This window comes from Brettanomyces bruxellensis, chromosome 8 (assembly GCF_011074885.1).
Source record: "Brettanomyces bruxellensis chromosome 8, complete sequence".
Classification (NCBI taxonomy): Eukaryota; Fungi; Ascomycota; class Pichiomycetes; order Pichiales; family Pichiaceae; genus Brettanomyces; species Brettanomyces bruxellensis.
In genome coordinates, this window is record NC_054689.1 from 2402350 (window position 1) to 2422640 (window position 20291).

At 38.0% G+C, this 20291-nt stretch overlaps 8 protein-coding genes across 8 annotated transcripts; 2 read left to right on the forward strand and 6 right to left on the reverse strand.

Moving 5' to 3' along the window:
• Positions 1-314: 314 nt before the first annotated feature.
• Positions 315-2504, reverse strand: BRETT_001267 (uncharacterized protein; the record flags this gene model as incomplete). The annotated part of the gene is made up of 1 exon (XM_041279822.1): positions 315-2504. One exon carries the CDS (start codon positions 2502-2504, stop codon positions 315-317), a length of 2190 nt encoding a protein of 729 aa, XP_041138036.1.
• A 792-nt stretch (positions 2505-3296) lies between these two features.
• On the forward strand, positions 3297-5525 carry BRETT_001268 (uncharacterized protein; the record flags this gene model as incomplete). The annotated part of the gene is made up of 1 exon (XM_041279823.1): positions 3297-5525. The coding sequence occupies one exon, from the start codon at positions 3297-3299 to the stop codon at positions 5523-5525; it is 2229 nt and encodes a 742-aa protein (XP_041138037.1).
• Positions 5526-5828: 303 nt separating this feature from the next.
• BRETT_001269 (uncharacterized protein) lies at positions 5829-7091 on the reverse strand (the record flags this gene model as incomplete). Its single annotated transcript, XM_041279824.1, has 1 exon — positions 5829-7091. One exon carries the CDS (start codon positions 7089-7091, stop codon positions 5829-5831), a length of 1263 nt encoding a protein of 420 aa, XP_041138038.1.
• A 941-nt stretch (positions 7092-8032) lies between these two features.
• Positions 8033-8641, reverse strand: YKT6 (palmitoyltransferase; the record flags this gene model as incomplete). The annotated part of the gene is made up of 1 exon (XM_041279825.1): positions 8033-8641. One exon carries the CDS (start codon positions 8639-8641, stop codon positions 8033-8035), a length of 609 nt encoding a protein of 202 aa, XP_041138039.1.
• Positions 8642-10036: 1395 nt separating this feature from the next.
• On the forward strand, positions 10037-11149 carry BRETT_001271 (uncharacterized protein; the record flags this gene model as incomplete). The annotated part of the gene is made up of 1 exon (XM_041279826.1): positions 10037-11149. One exon carries the CDS (start codon positions 10037-10039, stop codon positions 11147-11149), a length of 1113 nt encoding a protein of 370 aa, XP_041138040.1.
• A 159-nt stretch (positions 11150-11308) lies between these two features.
• BRETT_001272 (uncharacterized protein) lies at positions 11309-13708 on the reverse strand (the record flags this gene model as incomplete). The annotated part of the gene is made up of 1 exon (XM_041279827.1): positions 11309-13708. One exon carries the CDS (start codon positions 13706-13708, stop codon positions 11309-11311), a length of 2400 nt encoding a protein of 799 aa, XP_041138041.1.
• A 1044-nt stretch (positions 13709-14752) lies between these two features.
• On the reverse strand, positions 14753-17023 carry BRETT_001273 (uncharacterized protein; the record flags this gene model as incomplete). The annotated part of the gene is made up of 1 exon (XM_041279828.1): positions 14753-17023. The coding sequence occupies one exon, from the start codon at positions 17021-17023 to the stop codon at positions 14753-14755; it is 2271 nt and encodes a 756-aa protein (XP_041138042.1).
• An 883-nt stretch (positions 17024-17906) lies between these two features.
• Positions 17907-18914, reverse strand: BRETT_001274 (uncharacterized protein; the record flags this gene model as incomplete). Its single annotated transcript, XM_041279829.1, has 1 exon — positions 17907-18914. One exon carries the CDS (start codon positions 18912-18914, stop codon positions 17907-17909), a length of 1008 nt encoding a protein of 335 aa, XP_041138043.1.
• Between the last annotated feature and the right edge of the window lie 1377 nt (positions 18915-20291).

Consider the following 20291-nt stretch of genomic DNA (forward strand, 5'->3'; position numbering starts at 1 on the left):
ATTGTCATTGCTATTTTTTCTTTTTACCCTGTAAATTTTCTGCCGAGCGCACTTACAGGGTTTGATCAACAGTAAAATCCTGTTCATGCTTTTAATTCGCAAAAAAAGCTCATTTTAAGCCATCGTACGCCAAGTTAGTTAATTGTTGAACGTTAATTACTAGTTATATGACATAATAAATTTTATAATGCAAGAAAATCTGTTTTATTTCACCGGCTGCATGATCGTCACGTAAATGTAAAAGTTAGTCCGGAGTACTTGGCCTCAAATATGTTAACAATATTGATTACTGCACGGCGGCTAAAGTGTGCGACTTACTTGTTATTGGTATTCTCAACCTTTTGTAGCGCCTGCTCATTCTTCTTCACACCCAATATTTTTGAAGAACCCTTGTTCCAAAGCTCCTTTAGAATAAAGCTTGCAACATTTTCATCCTTTAAGTATTGCGTATGAGAGCCAAGAGCGTTAACCATATCAATCTCAAAGTATCCCTGTGGCAAAGAATAATCAAGCCTTCCATTCTTATTTAATTGTTTCAGGTCATCCTTCGTTTTCTCAGGAATATCAAGTTCTTTAGGTGACTGAGCAGATGATGATTCAGCAGCTCTACATGCCCTTTCATATTGAGCATCCATTCCGGTCATCTTGAACACGTTCTTCACTATCGGATTATCTAAAATTCCTGCTGGCAGTGTGCTCAATGATTCTATCTTGGTGTTGATGTTGTTTTCATCAGCAAATGGAATGGATTTTGGCTTATATTTCGACATGGATGTGTGAACCAATGGTTCAATTCTGTAAGCAACAATGTCCATCGGGTAGAAGATGTTGTAAACGTTATTCACCTTGGGGGAGATTTCAGAGTCTAGTAACATCTCGTTGACGTCTTTCTGGTGCCTCTTTTCCCAGGATGCATTTCTTGGACAAATATTCTGTCTTTTCATCAACTTGAACACACCATTTGGAGAACCCATTCCAAAGTAATTCTCAACCGGGAATTTTAATTGCACTTCGGGATCGAATTTATCTCCAGTTGGAATTTTACCCGGCTGGAGGCATAAAAGATCCATCGCTATAACCGAACCAAGCGAATGTCCACAGATGGAAACTTTACCCTTGAAATTTGGATGTCTTTTCAAATACTTGTCGTATATGCTGTTCATTGATCTCACAACATTGCCTATTATCTGCCTCTTGAATCCAGGCTCGTAGTATAAAAGAATATCAAGAACAACGTCTGCAGCCATGGTTCGAATTGGATTTGTGCCGTTAATATTGAGATCCAAGAGCTTAGGAAAGCGAAGAGAGCCATCTTGTGCACGTTCTTTGTACACATGCTCCCAGGAAAAGTCAACATTGTATCTCCAAACAATTGGAAGAACTTGAACCTTGCAGTTTTTAACTTCCTCGGACTTGAGGTCTGTACCTTCTGGATATGCTTCCTTTGCATACTTCTCTGGGTATTTCTTAAACAAGCCCTTCATCTGTTGACGGAATACGCTGCAATCATGGGCAAAGTTCATATTAACATCCCACATGTGCATGTTCTGGCCAACACCATGAATGCAGAATAGTAAGTGGTCGACCTCTCGGTCACCAGAGTTTTCCACTTTACTCGGATTGTTGGTAAAGTCCCCTTCCATTTCCTTCTGATATTTCTCGTTGGAAAATTCCCAGTCCACCTTACTTTTGATGTTTTCCATTATTTCGGCAGCCGTACTCTTACTGCTGACCTCCTTTCCCGATGCTTCGTTGTTCTTGTTTTTTGGTTCACCGTGCTCATTTTCATTTGATGAATCCCTCTTCTTGTTTTCATCTTGCTTCTGCTTGTCGTTCTTCTCTTCATAACCTCTAACCAAACAGTATCCACCCATTAAGCTCGCTTTCCTGGCCTTTGCAAATGCATCCACAACGAATTTCCGCAGGCCAATTGTGTCATCCAGTAAGACTGCAGTGTTCTCATCAACAAAAATTACATCTTTCTCTTTCGTTGTAGCATCTGCTGATTCTTCAAACGGCCATTTCTTGCCTGTTTTCTTTTCATATAAGGTAGCTTCTGCCTGCAAATGGCAGTCCGGTTCATACCGCGACGAAAATTCATCACCTGTTTGCTTTGAAGTAAGATCCTTCCTATCGTATGGCTTAACTTCATCATATGCTTTTTCCAGCTGTTCTGCTATTAACTCTGGAACTGGTGAATTGTCCAAAAACCAGGTTCCCCTTCTCACTTCATACTCTGGTCCGATCCAGTATGCAGGTTTGAGCAATTTTGCTTTAATATCGCAATCAAACAGCTCATCTTCGTTAACTGGAACAATCGAGTCTCGTATGTCTTTTGTTGTGTTGAATTTTTGGAAAGCAGCCTCGATTCTTTCTGAATCAAACTTCTCAAACGGAAGGAACTTTTTGGCTCTCTGTTTTTGCTCATAGTTTTTGTCCGCCGGTTTTACGCTTGGTATATCAGTGGCATAAAACCATCTAATGTTAAGTTTTGGCGCAGTCATGTTGCCTGCCGTACTATAAGCCCGAATTTCTGCCGAATACTTAATCGCACTCCGCACAAAATAGCTTTTCAAGAACATGTTTCAAAGCTCTTTATCATGTGTCCATTTGAAGTCTGTTTGATTGATTCAAATTGGCAGAATCCTACTTTTAAGGTATAGTCTCACTGCTTCTAATTAATGCTGCTTTGTTCTTTTTTTTTTCATCCATTCATTTTATTATTACTATTATCTATTATTGTTAAATTAATTATGGCCTCGTTGTACACAGTTTTCGAATAGGCAGCCTAAAAGGACACTGTTCTAATAGTTTGAGTACTTTCGTTAATCTCCCTACCAGTTCAGCTTGATGGTGAATTATTCATTTGATTTGCACTATCTCTGTCATCTTTTCCGACATCTTTTGTCTTGATATAGAACTTGCAAACCTTTCCCTTCACAAACAAAAATTTCTGAACTCGTTGATTTCTGTTGGTTTTATTGTTTGATCTCTTTTTTTACTTTGTTAAACGCATCAATGGGATTTTACTTACCCCTTCCTTCGTTTCGTTCCAGTTCTTTCTCTCTTTTGCATTGCATAAATTGGCAACACATCCGTTCACCAATTTATGATTACCTAATATGACCCCCCAATTTATTAGTAAATGTTAAGAGGCACCTTTCGTATCTGCATGCACTCATGTTTACTTCCTGAATATTACTTATCTGATTTTCGAGCAGAGGACGGAGTTGCCTCGTACGAATGCATAGAGGTATTATTGCTACATTTATTTATGATAAAGCTGCATTTCTGGAATGGAAAACTGGAGAAAACGACCTTTATCGTGGGTTAATAGGAGAAACGATAAAAGAGATTCTGATAGTGACGACAGCATGGGCGTATCGGAAATATCAGATAACAACGAAGATGAAAAGCCGATACGTTTTAGTAAGGGAAGTGGTTTTGTTTCTGGTGATGTGCTTCATGGTGAAACAGAGTCAACGTCGGATAAATTGAAAACTACTCAAGCTGACAAAAATTTAAACGATGCCTCCGTTGCACCAGAATACATGAAATATGGTATTGGAGCTAAAATGATGAAGCAAATGGGTTATGTAGAGGGCCAAGGATTGGGAAAAACTGGACAAGGTATAAAAGAGCCTATTATGACGAAGTTACGGCCTAAAGGTATTGGATTAGGTGCAATCAAAGAAAAGATAGAAGAAAGTGATGATGATTCCAGCATGAGTGAGTCCGAACGTTTATCGGTTAAATCGCCAATTAAGAAGCTAAACTTCCAGATTCAAGTGTTGCCAACATTGTTTGAGTTGATTACGGCCTTAGAAGATGAAAGTTTTCATGTTCCCCAGAGAATCAAAGAAATATCCGATAACAGTGATCAGGAGAACAGCAATTCAAACAGAGAGCTTAGACTGCTGTTGGAGGATGTTCTATGGAAGATCCGTGATATCAATAGTAGGGAAAAGTATTACAGACACCAGATTCAGGAGTATGATGAATATTTACAAGGCACCGAGTCGAAAATTGAGTTTGCAGAGTTTGTGATTGGCACCATAGAGAAAAGCAGAGCTGAAAATGATGAATTTGATAAAACTTCAATTCTGAAAATTTTACAGGTTATTAACCAGGAGGCGGTCGATAGAAAAATCAAAATTGATTCACAGGTAACCGACGTTTTGATCAGTATGATGGCACCGACAGTGAAAGAGCTTTTTGCCAAATGTAATCTGAGATTATTTTCGCAGACTACAGACTTAATAAATCTTCTCTGTTCGTGGAAGAGATCGCTTTCCGAGATAAGTGATGCATCTGTGATAAACTCGTCCGAACCTGAGCAAGGTGATATCAGTGCGTTTGATAACATGATACTTCAATTCTGGATTCCGAAAGTTACGAATTTTTTCCATACCGAGTGGATATCCATTAGCCAACCTAACTTGGGTATATCCTTAATTGACGACTTTGCTTCAACGGGTTTGGTAAATTCTTCCGGGGCCAACTTTGTTCTTCGCAGCGTTATTGTTCCCATATTGATTGATGATATCAACAATCAATGGATTATAGATTCTGTTGACAATGCAGATGGTCCTGAGATATGGATAGTTGATTGGCTTGAGTTCCTTCCTGAAGATATGTTGGGAGAAATCATGAAGCACCTTTTCCGGAAATATTGTCAGTGGATCACCGATGATTGGAATTTAGAAAATGACCCGGTGTTGCCCTCTCAAAGAATACATCTAAATTTATGGCTGGATTATTACGATGGGAAAGGCCGTATTGAACAGCATATTCTGAAATCCATAATTGCTAAGCTCGTGAATGAGCTACGGGAATACCAGGGAGACTCTTTCCAAATTGAAGAGATCTCTAACTACATGAAGTATGTTCATTTTATAGAGATGTTCCGTAAAAACGGTCTTTCTGAAGCAGTGGTCAATCTTATTGTCCAGAATGAAATTATGATTCCATTCACTATTTCTTTCTTCAAATTAAAAGATGATGCCCAGAGATTTAGGTTCTTAAGTATTTGGGTTGGATCATTATTCTCAAAGGTCGAAGAACTCCAGTGCGTTAAAGATTCTCTGGTAATCTGTTATGATTACTTGAATCTCAAATACAACACTGGAATCAGCAGGAAGTACCGGATCTTGGCTGAGCTTCCAAGTATTTCTCAACTTGAGTCCCAAATAGTTCATCCTATGAACAAGTTTTTACAAAATTTGGAGAATTGTGATACAAAGTCCGAAGGCAATCAGGCGGACATAGGACAGAAAAATCGTGTTACTGTGACAATGAAGATGTTAACTGAGGAATACTGTGAGAAGCATGGCATGTTCCTTATTCCCTTAAGAAACGAGGGTTTGAACGAGACGGGCAAGGTGATGTTCGAAGCAACAACAGACATGGTGAAGGGAGTTCACGTATATTTTGAAGATGATATACTGTGGGCAGAAGTTTCTGAGAAGCGTTTTGAGCCAATCGACTTAGAAGAGTTGAACGATTTGGTTGCGGCGTTGAAATAATTGTACTTGTAATGGATCTTTTCTACGCATTTATAGAAGCGAAACGGTAATCATAATTGTCCGAGTGATAGTCATGTACAAAGAGATATTACTTTCCAAGCGAAGCATACTAAGTATAAATATTGGAATATATATGTATGTATATACATTGTACTGTCCACATTTGGAAGCAGCAGGAGCCTATATACAGTTCAATGCACAAGAATGCACGGCCCATAGTGGTTTCTGAGTTAGGAGCACGATACTTCGAAATTGTAAAATCGATTTATAAGGTTCTCCCGTTCTCGTAAAAGGAAGCACAACTTAGTTACCGGATTTGTTGCCAGTAGTTTTGCCAGTAGTGTTGCTAATAATGTCGCCAGTGATAATGCTATCTGCATCTTTCTCCTCAGGGTCACTTTTCACTCTTTCGGCAACTCTGGCAGCCTCGGAAACTACAGCCTGGCGAGATTTTTCAATATCCTCTTTAGTCTGAGCAGCCTTTGCCCCAATTGCAGCTTCTACAAACTTCTTATCGTTCTCCGCCTTGGCCTGCAAGATCTTACCCTGCTCCTCGGTTTGTGCTTTCAAGTAATCCTTGGCAGCTTGGAGACGGGCATCGGTCTCATTCAACTTGTCTTCTGCTGCCGCCTTTATTGCACCGGCATCTGTCTTCACACTATCTTTAATCTCCTCCTTCATGGCCTCCGTCTTCTCCTTTGTCTCGTCTACCTGATTATCCACCTTCTCTTTCACCTCTTCAGTCTTTTCCTTAACAGTCTCCTTGATAGTATCAGCAACTGCAGCTGCCTTATCCGAAATTGTTGAGTCCGAATCGTCAACACTGTCTCCCTTCACCTCATTTGGTTTTCCAGATTCCTCGGTGGCCGGAACCTCGCCGTAATCATCATCATCTCTCAATTCCTCCGCATAAACGTCAGGATATCTCCTGAAACAGTCCTGCATGTTTTTAAACTTGTCGATACACTCGATTCCTTTTGGCTCCTCTTTAGAGTACACAAAGCACGAAAATGCAGCCTTGAACTCTTCTCCACAAGGACCATCGGCCATACCTCCGAGACATGGGCAATCCCAGTTGATTTCCCCAGTATCCGGGTCGTATGCCTCCTTATGGTCTCCATCCTCATTTGTGGTATCTTTTCCACCTGCAGGCTTTACCGTTTTAGTTTCACCAGCTTCAGTGGAAGTGGTCTCGGAACTTTTACTCTCACCTGCTGCTTCTGCTGCTGCTGTTGCCTTTTCAGCCAGCCGTGCTTTTTCAATGGCTTTCGTCTCTCTTGCCTCTTTTTCGGCAATTCTCTTTTTTTCTGCCTCCTCATCTGCTCTTTTCTGCTCTAATTCCTGCTGCTTTTTTATCTCCCCCAATGCGACAACCTTTTTGTGCGTAGCAGCAGTGGATTCAAAAGCAGAATAGCCAATAACAGCAATAGTTCCCACGGCAGCAGCAATGATGCCTATCTGATTCGACTTTTGATGTGATGCCTGAGTTTTAACTCCCCTGGCAATGTTGAGCCTCGAGACTCTCGCTGTTTGTCTTATTGACTGTCTAAATGCACGTGCAAACATAATTGTCGCTCTTCTTTAAATGCTTCCTCAGCTAACAGATCTATGAGTAAAATGTACAATCGATATTGACCTTGGTTTCCAATATCGACTTTTTATATGGAGGAGCTTCCTACGACAACCAATTTATATATCGCAAGAAAGAGTGTGAATTCCAAAGATGCCACGCAAAAGGCTCTGATAACGTATATTACTTGGATGAGAATCAGTTGTCTGTACCTTGAGGTTCTTGCAAGGTCTAAAAAAATTGGCATCGCCTTTTGAGAATAATGAAAGAAAAATGCACTAGCTGGGTTCATGTGAACAGTTTCTTTTTCTTGCCGATTGGTGCAAAACGCCAACACATTTTTGTTTTTTTTTTTTCCCCCCCCCCCCCTTGAGATTTTCTATGGGCGACCGAGTGAAAAATTACTGCCGTGGACTGTGGGGAGGATATTTCTGTTCAGTGTAGTCTTCGAACTCATTTCATAGGAAAGAGAAAACATGAGCACAAAATACTATTGAATTTCGGCTTTTTCTCCTTTCCATTTCTGATTGCATGTATTCAAATCGAGAGCCGGTGTGATTTTGCGCTGATATTCCTTTCGCAGGTGTCAGTTTTTAGATTGCTTGCCAGTGCTAACCCACCCTTCAGCTTACTAATACTCCGGGTGAGAAAAAATACGATCCAAAAATAAAGCAGTTACACTTAACTGTTCGTATGATACGTTGCACCTGCTTTTATCCTTATATATATTTTGATAGTTCCAATTTCTCTACACTTAAATGTTCAATTACGTACCATTACGATACTTTCTGACCTGTCTGATCAATGCCAACATCGGCCATATTCAGATATTTCTTCACACACGTTTTTTTATTAAAAAATTAGTATTATACCGTTATAATTAGAGTAAGTGTGGCAGAATGCTATGCAAAATAAAAGGAAAGCTGGCACTTTCTACTTACATAATGACACAGCACGAATTCGTCTTCTTGGCTTGTTTATAGAAAGTCTTAGAGCTTGCAGTTAATGCCTCGGACTTGTCCACCAAGGAATCCAACTGTTCACCTCTCTGAAGCACACTCTCTATACTCTTCTGTAGGACGATCTTAGTGTCGTCCAACTCCTGTTGGACCTTCATAATAGCATCTGCTTTTGCAGGATTCTGATATTTCGTTATATACGTTTGAAGATTGTCCATCTTTGACTGATCATTTGCAGTCGTTAAATCCTGCCACTGGGATTGTGGATGTGTTGAAAGATACTCGTCCACAAGCTTATTGAGTAGTGTGTATGCTGGCCTTATAGGATAGTCTTTATCGGTAATCAAAACTCCCGAAATACCCTCCGATCTAGTATAAACGTGGCCCACATAGTTACCTTCCTCAACACTCTGTCTTTCTGATGGCTTCGTCCTTTCTGCTATAGTTTCTGCAAAAAATGTCATAAACTGACCGACACTAGTTCTTTGGAAGAAGGAGAAATCAGCCAAATCCTTCTCTTCCGAGAGTGTTAGAGTCTTCTTGGTGCCAGATTTTGGCCTAACAATTCCGACATAATAAAGACGCATTTTGAAATATGTTCCAATCTGTAAATATGTTATTCTACGATGGATTAGCGTGGAATATTGCTGTTAAGTATATGGAATGTTAAGGATGGACAAACTGACTTCTGATTTTGTTTGGAGCAAAGATGAGGCCACCTCGAAAAAAATAAATAAGAATAAAAAGAAGACCTTATCGTTGAGTTATAATTTAATTGGGTGCACGGATGTATAATCATTTTTCGTTTCAGGGAGGGTATGATCATAAAGATTACAATTAAGAGCCACATGATAAATCTCTAATTAAGGCACATTCGCCGTATTTTCTCACGTCGTCAAAACTGATGAGGTCATGAAAGGTCGTTCAATTAGAATGAAAAGAAAATTTGCCCTGACATAAAAGATTGCGAGATAATGCGCCCATTGGTCTGATATAAATTACTAGAAAAGGACATTTTCATGGAATTAGGGGACCATATTCCTTTATTCCAGAAGATAATTCCTTCCATTGGTAATCAATGTTCACAATAAAGATAATAAAACGTACTGAAATATTTGTAGGGATAACTTGAAAAAAAAAAAGTTGATGGAATTTGGTGATGAATTTGGTAATATTTTTCCATCCGAGCCAATATTGCCATCTAACGTCTCTGTAAACATACCAGGCCAGATCCTCAAAAGCATTCTTCTTAGGAATTCGGCCTTTACCAAGGTAAGAGCACATGACTTTTTCGCAATTGTAAAATGAATATGTTGCTTTTATTTGCTGTGCGTGTAGACTATCAAAAGGTACTTTTCCAGCGTTTAAAAATGAACCCGCAAACCAATCATAGCGTACTCTAACAATTTCCCCTGATCTCCCTTAAGCGCTGACCTTTCCAGATCGGATCAGCCTAAAAAATATTTTCGCAAAGGTTCGCTATCTCTGAATTTTTTATTGTTTGCAGTAATTATCACACAAGCGACGCGGTTTTTATTTTATGGACTTGCTCTTTGTTTGTTCCTTTGCATCAGTGCATGTTATTTGTTCTTTTGTTTATACAAATTTATTTGTGTCCATCCCCTCTTATTGTATTATTATTTACCTTTTCTTTGAAAAAGTAAAAAATATATTAGTATCTTAGAATGCACACTGGTACTACCATTTTTTTTTGTTTGATTTAATTTTCTTCGTCCCTTTCGTCTTCCGGTAAGTTCAGGCCTTATCTTTTCTCTAATACTTTATAGCTAATCACTTCTTTCTGAAATCTATAGCATAATTACAGCGGGCACCTCATCATCTGGTCGACGATCCAACTATCCGGTGCCGAATTTTTTGTCACACTGATTCGCCTCTTTTTTCCGGCAAGCACCCAGCCTACTACTACGTACGAAATTTTTTCCCCATTTTTTATAATTTAGTGGTTTTCACAAATATCCACTATGTTTGTCATTTCAACCGGAAACACTACACAGGATTCAACAGAACAGAAGGAGCCGTCTATGGAAAAAGCATACTCGGTATCGCCCTCATTGGCCAATCGTAAAACATTGGATCCTTCCTCTATGCCAAGAAAGTATCCTCGAATAGCGCTTCGTTCCCTTGGCAATATTCAGCAAGAACAACAGGATGAATCAGCAGCTTTAGAGGTATCCAATGAGACTCATGAAGACTCGCCGAAATCTGCGAGTGAAAAGCAGACCTTAAAGCAGACCATAAAACCAGACGGCCCTTTATCAGCTTCTCGTTCAATCAATAATACTCCCTACAAGAGAAAGTCTATTATAGTAAATACCTCAATGGAATCGTCAGAGGAGAACGTTTTGCCTTCACAGGCTGAAGATGAGAATGAGAATGACACAGAAGATGAAACTTCCGACATAAGTACAATCCACCTCAAAGATATACAAAGTTCCCCGCAAACTTACAATAGTACAGGGGATATCGATGGCACTTCGTCCAATTACAGCCATAATGGCATTCACTCAAATCCAGGAAATGCTGACGTTTCAATGGATTCAGCCGTAATGTTGATGAACATGAATGATGAGACTATAGTTGACACTTCAAACATCCTTCAAAGTGCTTTTTCAGACTATCAGCAGGAAATTGACAAACTTGAGTACGGTACCCAAAATCGATCCTCAGTAGAGCCACCATCTGAATCAAATGGGTCTCAATCGCATGCATCATTTTTAACTTATGAGCAGGAGAAGACTTCACATCAAATGAGCGCAAGGCAGGCTCTTAGTGGGAAATTGCAGCATCAAGATGTGCCGAAGGCAACTGGTAAAGATCCGCGTTATGCTCCGAGACATGTGCTTATGATTCCTTCGTTATCTCCCGCACAGAAAGAAAGATTTCATGTATTACAGTATCCAGGATTTATAAGTATTCAGGAATCGAATATAGGTATGTTCTCGGAAAAGAGAGATGTCACTGGCATTAACATTTATCATGGTGCCCGTTACTGCGAATATGCAGATTGTTTTTTGGAACCTCCATCCAGTGTCCCCTTGACAGGTCTCAAGAGGACTTCTCTCACATTTAATTAGTTTATCAATTTAGTTTGTTGGGATTTGACGGCAGGCTCGCCACAGGTTCGTAAAATAGTTTGTGAACTGTTTTAAGTCGAACCATTGTTTACTATGCATCTTAAGAGTTATCTTTATATATTTAATGTTACACCTATCTTCTGGTCTAAATCTAAATGGTTATATATCCTTCCAAATGAGTTTTTCAAGTGCTCCTGAAGTTCCTCTGCCTTCCTTTAGCATACCTTTGATCTCGAGCTCAGCAAACTGCTCCAAAAACCAGCATAGTGTCAATTTGTTCCACTCTTCACATTCCGCATCTTTTCCTTCGGTTTTCCACTTTTTAATCATTTCTTCTAGCTTCCGAATTGTATTTCTATCCTCCTTATCTGCCATCTTAGATCTATTCACTACCTCTATCAGCAATTCGCATATTCTTTCCCTGTCTGTAATAGAGTTTGTAAACACCTGATAAAAATCGTATACGTTGATCACCACCCCAGCCTCCCTATATACTCTGTAAAGCTCAATCATAGATGGTTCAAACAATTTGTATAATTTCATTTCAGGATCGCTGTTATCTATTTTGTCTATATCTGTATGGGCCGAATTCAGAAGATACTCCCTTGAATTTAAAAGAGCATTGAATTCTACATCTCTAATTGATGGATTGAATGCATTTTTCAGAACATCCGTAACATTCATTCCTATACAGCATATCTCCTTGAACGGTTGGTGATCCATGTTAAGTTCATCTAAATGTTCAATAAGCTTTTCGTTAAGATACTTTGTAAATTTTTGAACATCCTTATGATCTTTGAGATGATGCAAATTCTCAAAAAACTCATCTGCATTATTTGTATTCACCTTTCCATGCCCTTCCTTAATCTCTTCATGTGTCATGGTATCATTGTCTTCCATATTTTTTTTCCTAAACAAGAATTGGAACTGTTCATCGTCATGAACCATGTCTAAGAACTTGTTGAATATTTTCAATTCTATATTTTTCATATTTAAATATATTGGCTTTAAAAAATCGAAGTTTGACATGTTGTTGTATGGATTTTCATAATCATAGTTTTCAAATATAAGTTGAAAAAGCGCTAAGTTGTTCTTCCAAAGTTTAAGATCGTAAAAATAGGCCTGCATAAAGTTCAAGAAATCAATCAAATTTTTCAGGTTGAACCTCCAATTGATCAACCTGTTCAAGTTAAGTCTTAAGAATGATCCAACGCCGGAGTCATCATCTTCCAAAATGCTCTTGTAAAGAGAAATTTGTGTTTCGTCCACTATCTTTCTTGTAATTGAATTGTTTCGTTCCAAATCTCCATTCGATAGATTTCTTAATGAAGGGAGCCTCTTGAAGATATCAAAATACTCCTTTGTAAGCTTGATGGATGAAAAATCGTCCGTCCAAAGAATGCTCAATGGCTGACTAAAGTAATGGTTCATGTATATCAATTTCATCGTATCATAAAATTGCGAAATTCCCATACTTGATTTCATTTTCAAAAAGTGAAGAACTAGTCTCGGTTCAAAAATTAAGGAGTTATATGTGTCATTAATATTAAGGAGAAGATTCTCCATGATGTTTTCAATTGCCTCATTTGAATTATCAATATTGAAACTCTGTGAATTTAGTATGTTGAGAACTAATCTGGAAATCTTTTCTTGGAAAATTGACAAAGGAGTTGATATTCCTATAAGTGTACTGACATTTCTAGTTGAGGAACTGGAATACCACAAAATACTTAAAAGTCTGGTCATAGTGTCGGTAGGTAATGAGTCTGCATCTTCTATTAACACAATAAGGCATTTTCCTTCATCTGCAAGTCTTTGAACAAGCTCCTCAACATCTGGCAAATTCCTATAAGCTTTCGACCTAAAATTAAGATGATGGATTTTATTGAGAAATGCATTTCCCTCCCCATCAGAATTCAAAGCTGTATCATCTTCACTTTCGAATCCATCCTGCATATCCTGATAGTGTAATTGAACCACAATCCTATATGAAATCATCTTCATGCACTTCCGAATCGAGGTACATAAAGCGGTATTGATTCTTACCACAACATTTTTTTTGTCCTGTGACAAATACTCGTAAACTTGATCTAATAATCTGGCATGGTTTGATATATTTGAACCCAAATTCAAAAATGCACATGGCACTTTCCAATTCTTCTCATCACCCATAGTGGAATCACCTAAAAAAGTCTTCGCAACATTACAATTGTTTGTTCTATGAATATTATCCTCCACAAACTGTTTAACCTGCTGTAACTTTTCCCTGTCACTGTTCATCAAAATGCCATTAATAATGCTTAATTGTCTTGACCAGTTCTTTTGATAGAGCTCGTAACGTCTTTTCATATTGCAGATTGGTTCCTTCCCTTTTAAAAGGCGAATAAATGGAATGTCCGTCTCATTTGTAGGTATGCCTTCCTGATAATATAACGATGATTTGTCATACGGATAATATTTGTCTTCATTCTGTTCCTTCACTTTGTCTGCCTCCGATGCCCGAGGTTTCAACTCGTAAACAATCTTCTGTGACTCTTCAAAATCATCAAATGACCTCATCCTAATTTCACAACCTCTCTAAATATGTATGAAGCATAAAAGCAAAATTTAAGAATGAACTTGAAATGAAGATGATGTTGATCGTGTGTATATCAGTGGTGGTATTGGTCATCCATCATAAACTATGTTAACGATTCACTTTTTCCCCCCTCCCCTCGGACCAGAAAAGTGAATAAATAATTTATTCGTCTATTACAGATATCATAGAGACAACGAGTATCCGAAAACAAATGCATCAAAATCAGTCAGAAAATGTATTCTAGCTTAGTGTGATAATACTACTACAGAGTAAAACATCATGGCGATAAAATTTGGTTGAATTACATTACTACTTGCGTTAATACAATAAATAGCCCACGCTATTAACATATGTATCTGAAAGAATATACCGAAGTGTATATCCCCTCTATATTTTCAGTCTTCTAAATGTTCAACTTTTTTCTTTATTTTCAGCTTGTGCTTCCTTCTTTACCTCTTGCCGAAGCTTTGCCATAACACCACCATCCGGAATAAACTGCCTCACAACCAAATATCGCCCATTAAAATTAAAGCCTTCTAATTTTTTTAAAGCAAGTACACTGCTCTTGTGGTTTTTGTATATTATATATGCTTGTCCCCTGGTGTTGTTGTCTGTTCCAATTCTCACCTGGTGAACATTTCCAAATCGTCCGAAAAGATCGTATAAGTCGGAAGCTTTGACATTGTAGGGAAGATTTTTCACCTGGATTATCGGCAACTCAGCTTTTCTTCTAAATAAACTCATATCAGCAATATAATGATGTATATATTAACACTTCAATATCAACTTCGCCTAACGTATTGTATCACTGATCTATTGACTGCAGAAAAGCATGAAATGATCTACAAAAGTTTAAAAGCTTGCTGTGAGTAGATCAAGAAGCTGAAATAAAAAAAAAATAAAAATGACCTTGGATTTTAAATTTTTTAAAAGCGTAAGACTTTCACTGATAAGCAAATTACTTTATTAACTATATGTTAACACTATAATATAGGATGGTCCACATTTATTCATATAATTCATAATCAATACTCAGAAAGTCTCAGCTTCTGATTGATTTCATTTTGGCCCGTTCCCTTTTTAAAAAGTGGCTCTGGTGAGTGTTCTCTGGATTTGATTAAATCGGACTTGTAATCCAAAGAGAATGAATCAAAACCACCGAGAAGTTGTAATATGTCTGATTTTTGCGCTTTTTCAAGATTATTCAACTTTTTACGTAATAAGTCACCTGTTAGAATTCCGCTCTTTGCAAGTACAGCTAGCATTTTCTCCTCGCTGCTTTGCTGATTGTTCTGCTTCCGCTTCCAAAAAGCGCTTCTGCCTCTTTGGCTTTGATCTTCAGTTGCTTCAATATACACTCTTTCCATTTCATTGAACGAGGTATTCAATGTTTTCATAAATCTCTTTGTCTGTCTATGCTTAGAAGATGCGCATATCGTCATCCAGTTATCCTTGATAATATATCCAACGCCAAAACCATTGGATGACACGGGTCCAAAGCCAAACAATTTTAATGAAGGATTTCCACAGTTTGAAGTGGAGATAATTGTGTTGTTTAGCTTATCCCATCCGGCGTCTGCAAAAATGGATGGCATTTCATCAAGTTTTAATGAATCATGAACTCCATCAGCGACATCGTCAGATTCTAATGTTCTTGCATCGGACTCAGAACGGACCTCCTCATTCTCAGATCCATCAGATGGCACACTGAAATACTTCTTCCAAATACAGAAAAGGGCGTAAAGATGCCTATCTTGTCCCAACCCCTTGGCACAGTAACTTGTCCTTGAGTGATGCTTTTCGCATGCTGCCTTTAAAAGCTCGAGTTTCTCTTTAGCCGATGTAGTATCGTCCACAAATTTTGTAACGAACATATTTGATTCCTCCGAAACTGTTCTAATTGCTTCTGTTCTTCCGTGATAAAACATTTTTGTCATTGCTGGCTCGTACGTTGATTCAATCTTGCCGTATAATGCATAGTATGCAAGCTGAAATCCCATTTGAACAAAAGCATCTGGAGACATGCCCATTCTCTTGATCCTATCCTTGGCAAATCTTTTAAATTCCAATGTTGCAAATTCATTCTGATGGATCAAGTCGCTCAACCTTGTTTCTCCAAACCGAAGAGCAAGCGACAAATCAGTGGTTAGCTCCCATTCAAGCTTCCTTGGTGTAAAGTTATATTTGTTTGTGTATTTTGATTTGTTCAGCTCCGGATTTGGCGAGTATGAGGACCAAAGTGAGGGAGAATTATTGTTGATTGTTTTTGCAAATCTTAAGATTGAGTCTGTGTAGATGTCAGAAGCAAATCGCAAAACGGTATGGCCGTCAACACCAGTATGCTCAAAGTTTATGCCGCATTTTGCATCCTTGGTAAGAATTATCTGCAACTTATCGTACCATCTGTTCGTACAAGTTCCAACCTGAACACCGTTTTCTAATTTTGATTCTCCACATAGAAAGTTTTTTGCCATTTTAGTCAAATCATCCCCTGTGGCAATGTTATCCAAGACAATTATGAAAAGAGCATCATCAATAATCTTAAGTATGTTGTTGTTGGTCTTATTTTGTTTCATCTTGAGGCGTAACTTGGCCCAAACACGACGATTCTCAGTAGTAAGAATACCAAAACTCGATTTGGCAAGGTCTGAAATTGATGTTTTATCAGAATCCTGCACGATGTGTTTAAAGTTTCTCCTGATGTCCTCTTCGTTCATTAAAAGTTCATCGTCATCTGTCAACACATCAAACCAATAAAACTGAGATCTGCTGAGCACGACAATATGCCTAGACTGCTCGTCAGTCTGTAGCAAGCAACCTGATTGTGTGGGAATTCTTGCAGAACCGAAAAGTTTAGGGTATTGATCCATATCCAAAGCCCTGTTTCCTTTCAACATGTCAGGTGACAATTCCTTTTTCCGTAACGCTCGAATAAATCTAAGTGCAGATGCCGTCAAGCTGGCAGCCCTTGAAATTTGAGTGGATTTCAAAGGTGTTGGATCATCCTCAATCATGACAAAAGGATTGATATTTAACACCACAGGATTATCATAATTGAGATATGAATCATACCAAAACTGCTCTACATAAGAAGCCTTTGTTTTCGAGTATTCGATCAACTTCTTCTGAAGAATTGGTCCTGAAGTTTGAAGAAAGTTGTTGCATGCTTCAATTGAATCTTTGTGTTCTGCCTCAGTCTGGAGAGGCTTGAGAACTTCAAGATACCTGTTAACAGTCTCTTCCAAATCAGGGATTGGCAACTTCTTGAGTTCTGATTGATGTGTGAATGTCGTCATTGTACATATAGTTATACGTGGAAGGTTAAGAAGGTTTGAAAGTGTTTAAGAAAGGTCATTTTTTCCTACTAGATATTAATTATGTATAGATTATGTTTGATTTAAATACTGGAGGGAAGCGCTGGAAAAGCGCATTAGAAGCCGGTAATAAGGAAAGGAATACAAATATAAGAAATAAAAAAGTTTTTAATGGTCACACCAAATAAGTATTTGCGGCTAAAATGTATGGGCCTAGCGGTATTCCTTCTTTTGATGAATAGATCCCTAAATTTCAAGATTTGGAAAGCAGTAATAGAAAAAAGCAAATATCCAGTAGATAGCAAGAAAGCCTGGAAGCCTACTCTTGACCTTGGAAGTAAATAATATTTACTACAAATATTAGTCTATGCTCACTTCAGGAATATTTTTTTTGAGGATTTGTATTGTTTGAAGATGGTCATCGGTAATATGACGGTTGATCGGAGACCAAAGAAAAGTCAAGATAGGCGATGAATAATAAGCGATGCAAAAAAATGCGGGGAAGCAAAATCAAAGTAAAAAAAAAGGAGAGTAACAGAAAAAAAATTGCTGGAATTAAAAGCGGAGTCCAGTTAGCGATATACAAGCAAAAAGAAATGCCGACAAATTATCGAAACTCCGTCAATTGCAAGCTCTGTCTTTCCTACCTTTTTTTTTACCGTTTTCTTTTTTAAGATTACAGAGATCATTCTGCGTAAAGTCGTTTAAATTTATAATACACTTAAATATTACAACATGTTTGGTGAAGTGTTCTAAAAGTTTATCCTGTGCGTTCTGCGTTGTTATTATAACTTACTCTCCTTCATTCCTCTATGTTTCGACTTCGTTGTCAATTGTGCTTATCTCTTTTCTATCTCACCTTACTCTATTCGTCCAATCTTTGAAGAACATCACTTGCTATAAAATCTGCAACTAGATCCTCTTGATTTGGTCGTTTTCCCGTGTTTGATGCAGAATCATCGTCATCCAGTTTCAGAGTTTGTGAGTCATCCTTCTCAACGAGTATTCCATCTTTTAAATTATATCCTTCAGGATGGATGCCAACCCCCAATCCTTCAAAAGTAGGAATATCATCTGCGACCTTGTTATAATCTTGTTCGATCGGCTCAAAGTTTTGTCTCTCTTTCCCTTCTTTAAGGCACAGTTGATTCATTCTCAGAAAATATTGTTCGGAAATGTCCATTGTTCGTTGAGAGTGTAATCTGTTATTATTTTGGTTGTTGTCGTGATATGGAGAAATATGATTATTTCTTTGATAGTGACTGTCCAAATAGTCATTGTTTACATCCAATCTCCTGTCCTCATTTGTTTTGGCCAGTTCTTGCATTTGTGCCATGCTGCGGAAAGACTCCACACTCTTTTTTCTATAAGATTCCCGCACTCTTTCAAAGCCCCCCAATTCTATTGTATTGCCTCTCTTGCGTGCATGATTAGAGCTTTTAGATGAACTTCCTCGCCTATGGTATATGTGATTTTGATTTCTGTCACTGCAACTTTCAAATGACTTCCACCCCCTATTCATATTTGGACTCAAGCCTCGAAATGCTGCCGCTTGGTATTTTGTACTATCTGATTTCGAACTTCTGTGTCCAAAACTTTGAAGCCTGTGTTTGAAATTTGAACCCTTCTTAGAATTATCGTTCGGTGTGCATTCTAACTGTTTGCTTTGTTCCCTATATTGTTCCATCAATATGTTTATTTTATCTCCAGCGCAAAAGGAGTTTGACGAGTAGCTGCTCGTTGTATCCAATGTTAACTCGTCCTCGTTATCAACCGAAAAGCTGTTCTCGAATGTCAATGCTCTCCTTCTGAAGAATTCCTCTTCGAAATCCATGAAATGATCTTCTGCCTCCTCAGAATCTTTTAAGTTCATCTTGCAAGCTTATGTTCGTTGGCTATCTTTCAGTGGATGTTTTATCCTTTGTTGTTTTTGTTGTTCTCCAAAAGACAACTTGGAAAGCAATGTAATTGACACCCCTTCCGGATATTTAAGCAGATGAGCACTTTTTGAAATAGATTTTGGATGATGAGTACTTTACAGTTATAACATATACCTTATTAATTGCGTAGTCAATAGGACAAACAAACAAGATGATACAAGAAAGTCTGGAAAAAAACAGAGAAGATACGGACTTATAAAAAAGCGGCTCCCTATAAATAATTAATTAGAAGTAATGCGATATTAATAAACAATAAATGAAAAAGAGGTATTTTCTTTGAAATGAATATTTCACTATGGTAAACAATCTCCTGTTCTAGCATCGGATGCATATGAATGCCTCCTTTGTGGAGCATTTGCAGATCTCTGCCTTTACTTTTCTTGTTTTTTTGTTTTCTTACTGCCGCGTGCCAACCTTTTTTTTTCTTATCCATTGTTATAAGCTATTGTTAACTTGTACTCGAAGGAGTACTGTAGAAAGCTCGTTATTCTATTTTTTTTTGTTCTTTTTTCTAAGCGTGGCTGTCGGGTACATGCAGTTGTATGAATTATTAATGGCTTAACCGATTTTGAATTATTTAACTTATATTTGTTCCCTCTTGTTTAAGGGGCCTATGCCAAGAGTTAAGTCCATATGAATTCATTATGGCTATTTCAACTTTCAGGTATGTTTATTTTAACCATGTAAGGCGGCATTTTTTATCATTCATCCTGTCTACCAGCGTGTTTACCTGAATTCAGCTTGTTGGTTGTTTACTTTCTCGTAATTTTTCCACTCGTACGGCTTAAAGCCAGCACCATTTTCCAACATTTCTCATTTCAGACATTCTGAAAGGGAATGAAACAATGTTTTTAATTTTATCTCTACTTTGATTGTAGAGCTCCTTTAATCTCCTGACCTGCTGGATCCATTGTGAAAAGTAATGAACATTTCCAAAGGTTCATGTCGATCGACCTGAAAAATGCGACGGTAACACAGCATTCACGGTAGTCCTTTCTTGTTTATGCATATCAAATTGCCCACTTGTTGCACACTTTCCCCTTTAATTTTTGCCTATCTTCAAGGTTTGAATGCTCGTGTTTGCTGTTCGCGTATCTGAGATGGCATTTTCGCCATCGATTGCTTTCCTCATCCCTTTCCATAGATTGGAATCTCAGCGTCAAATTAAAGGGGTCACTGGGAAAAAGTAAATAAATTAAAAAAAAAAAAAAAAAAGCGCGAACACATTAATAGAATAATATTCAAACAAACACTCGCCCCGTTCGTTTTGTTTACAGTTTACAAGCTTTATGTGCATTGTTCCGACAGGT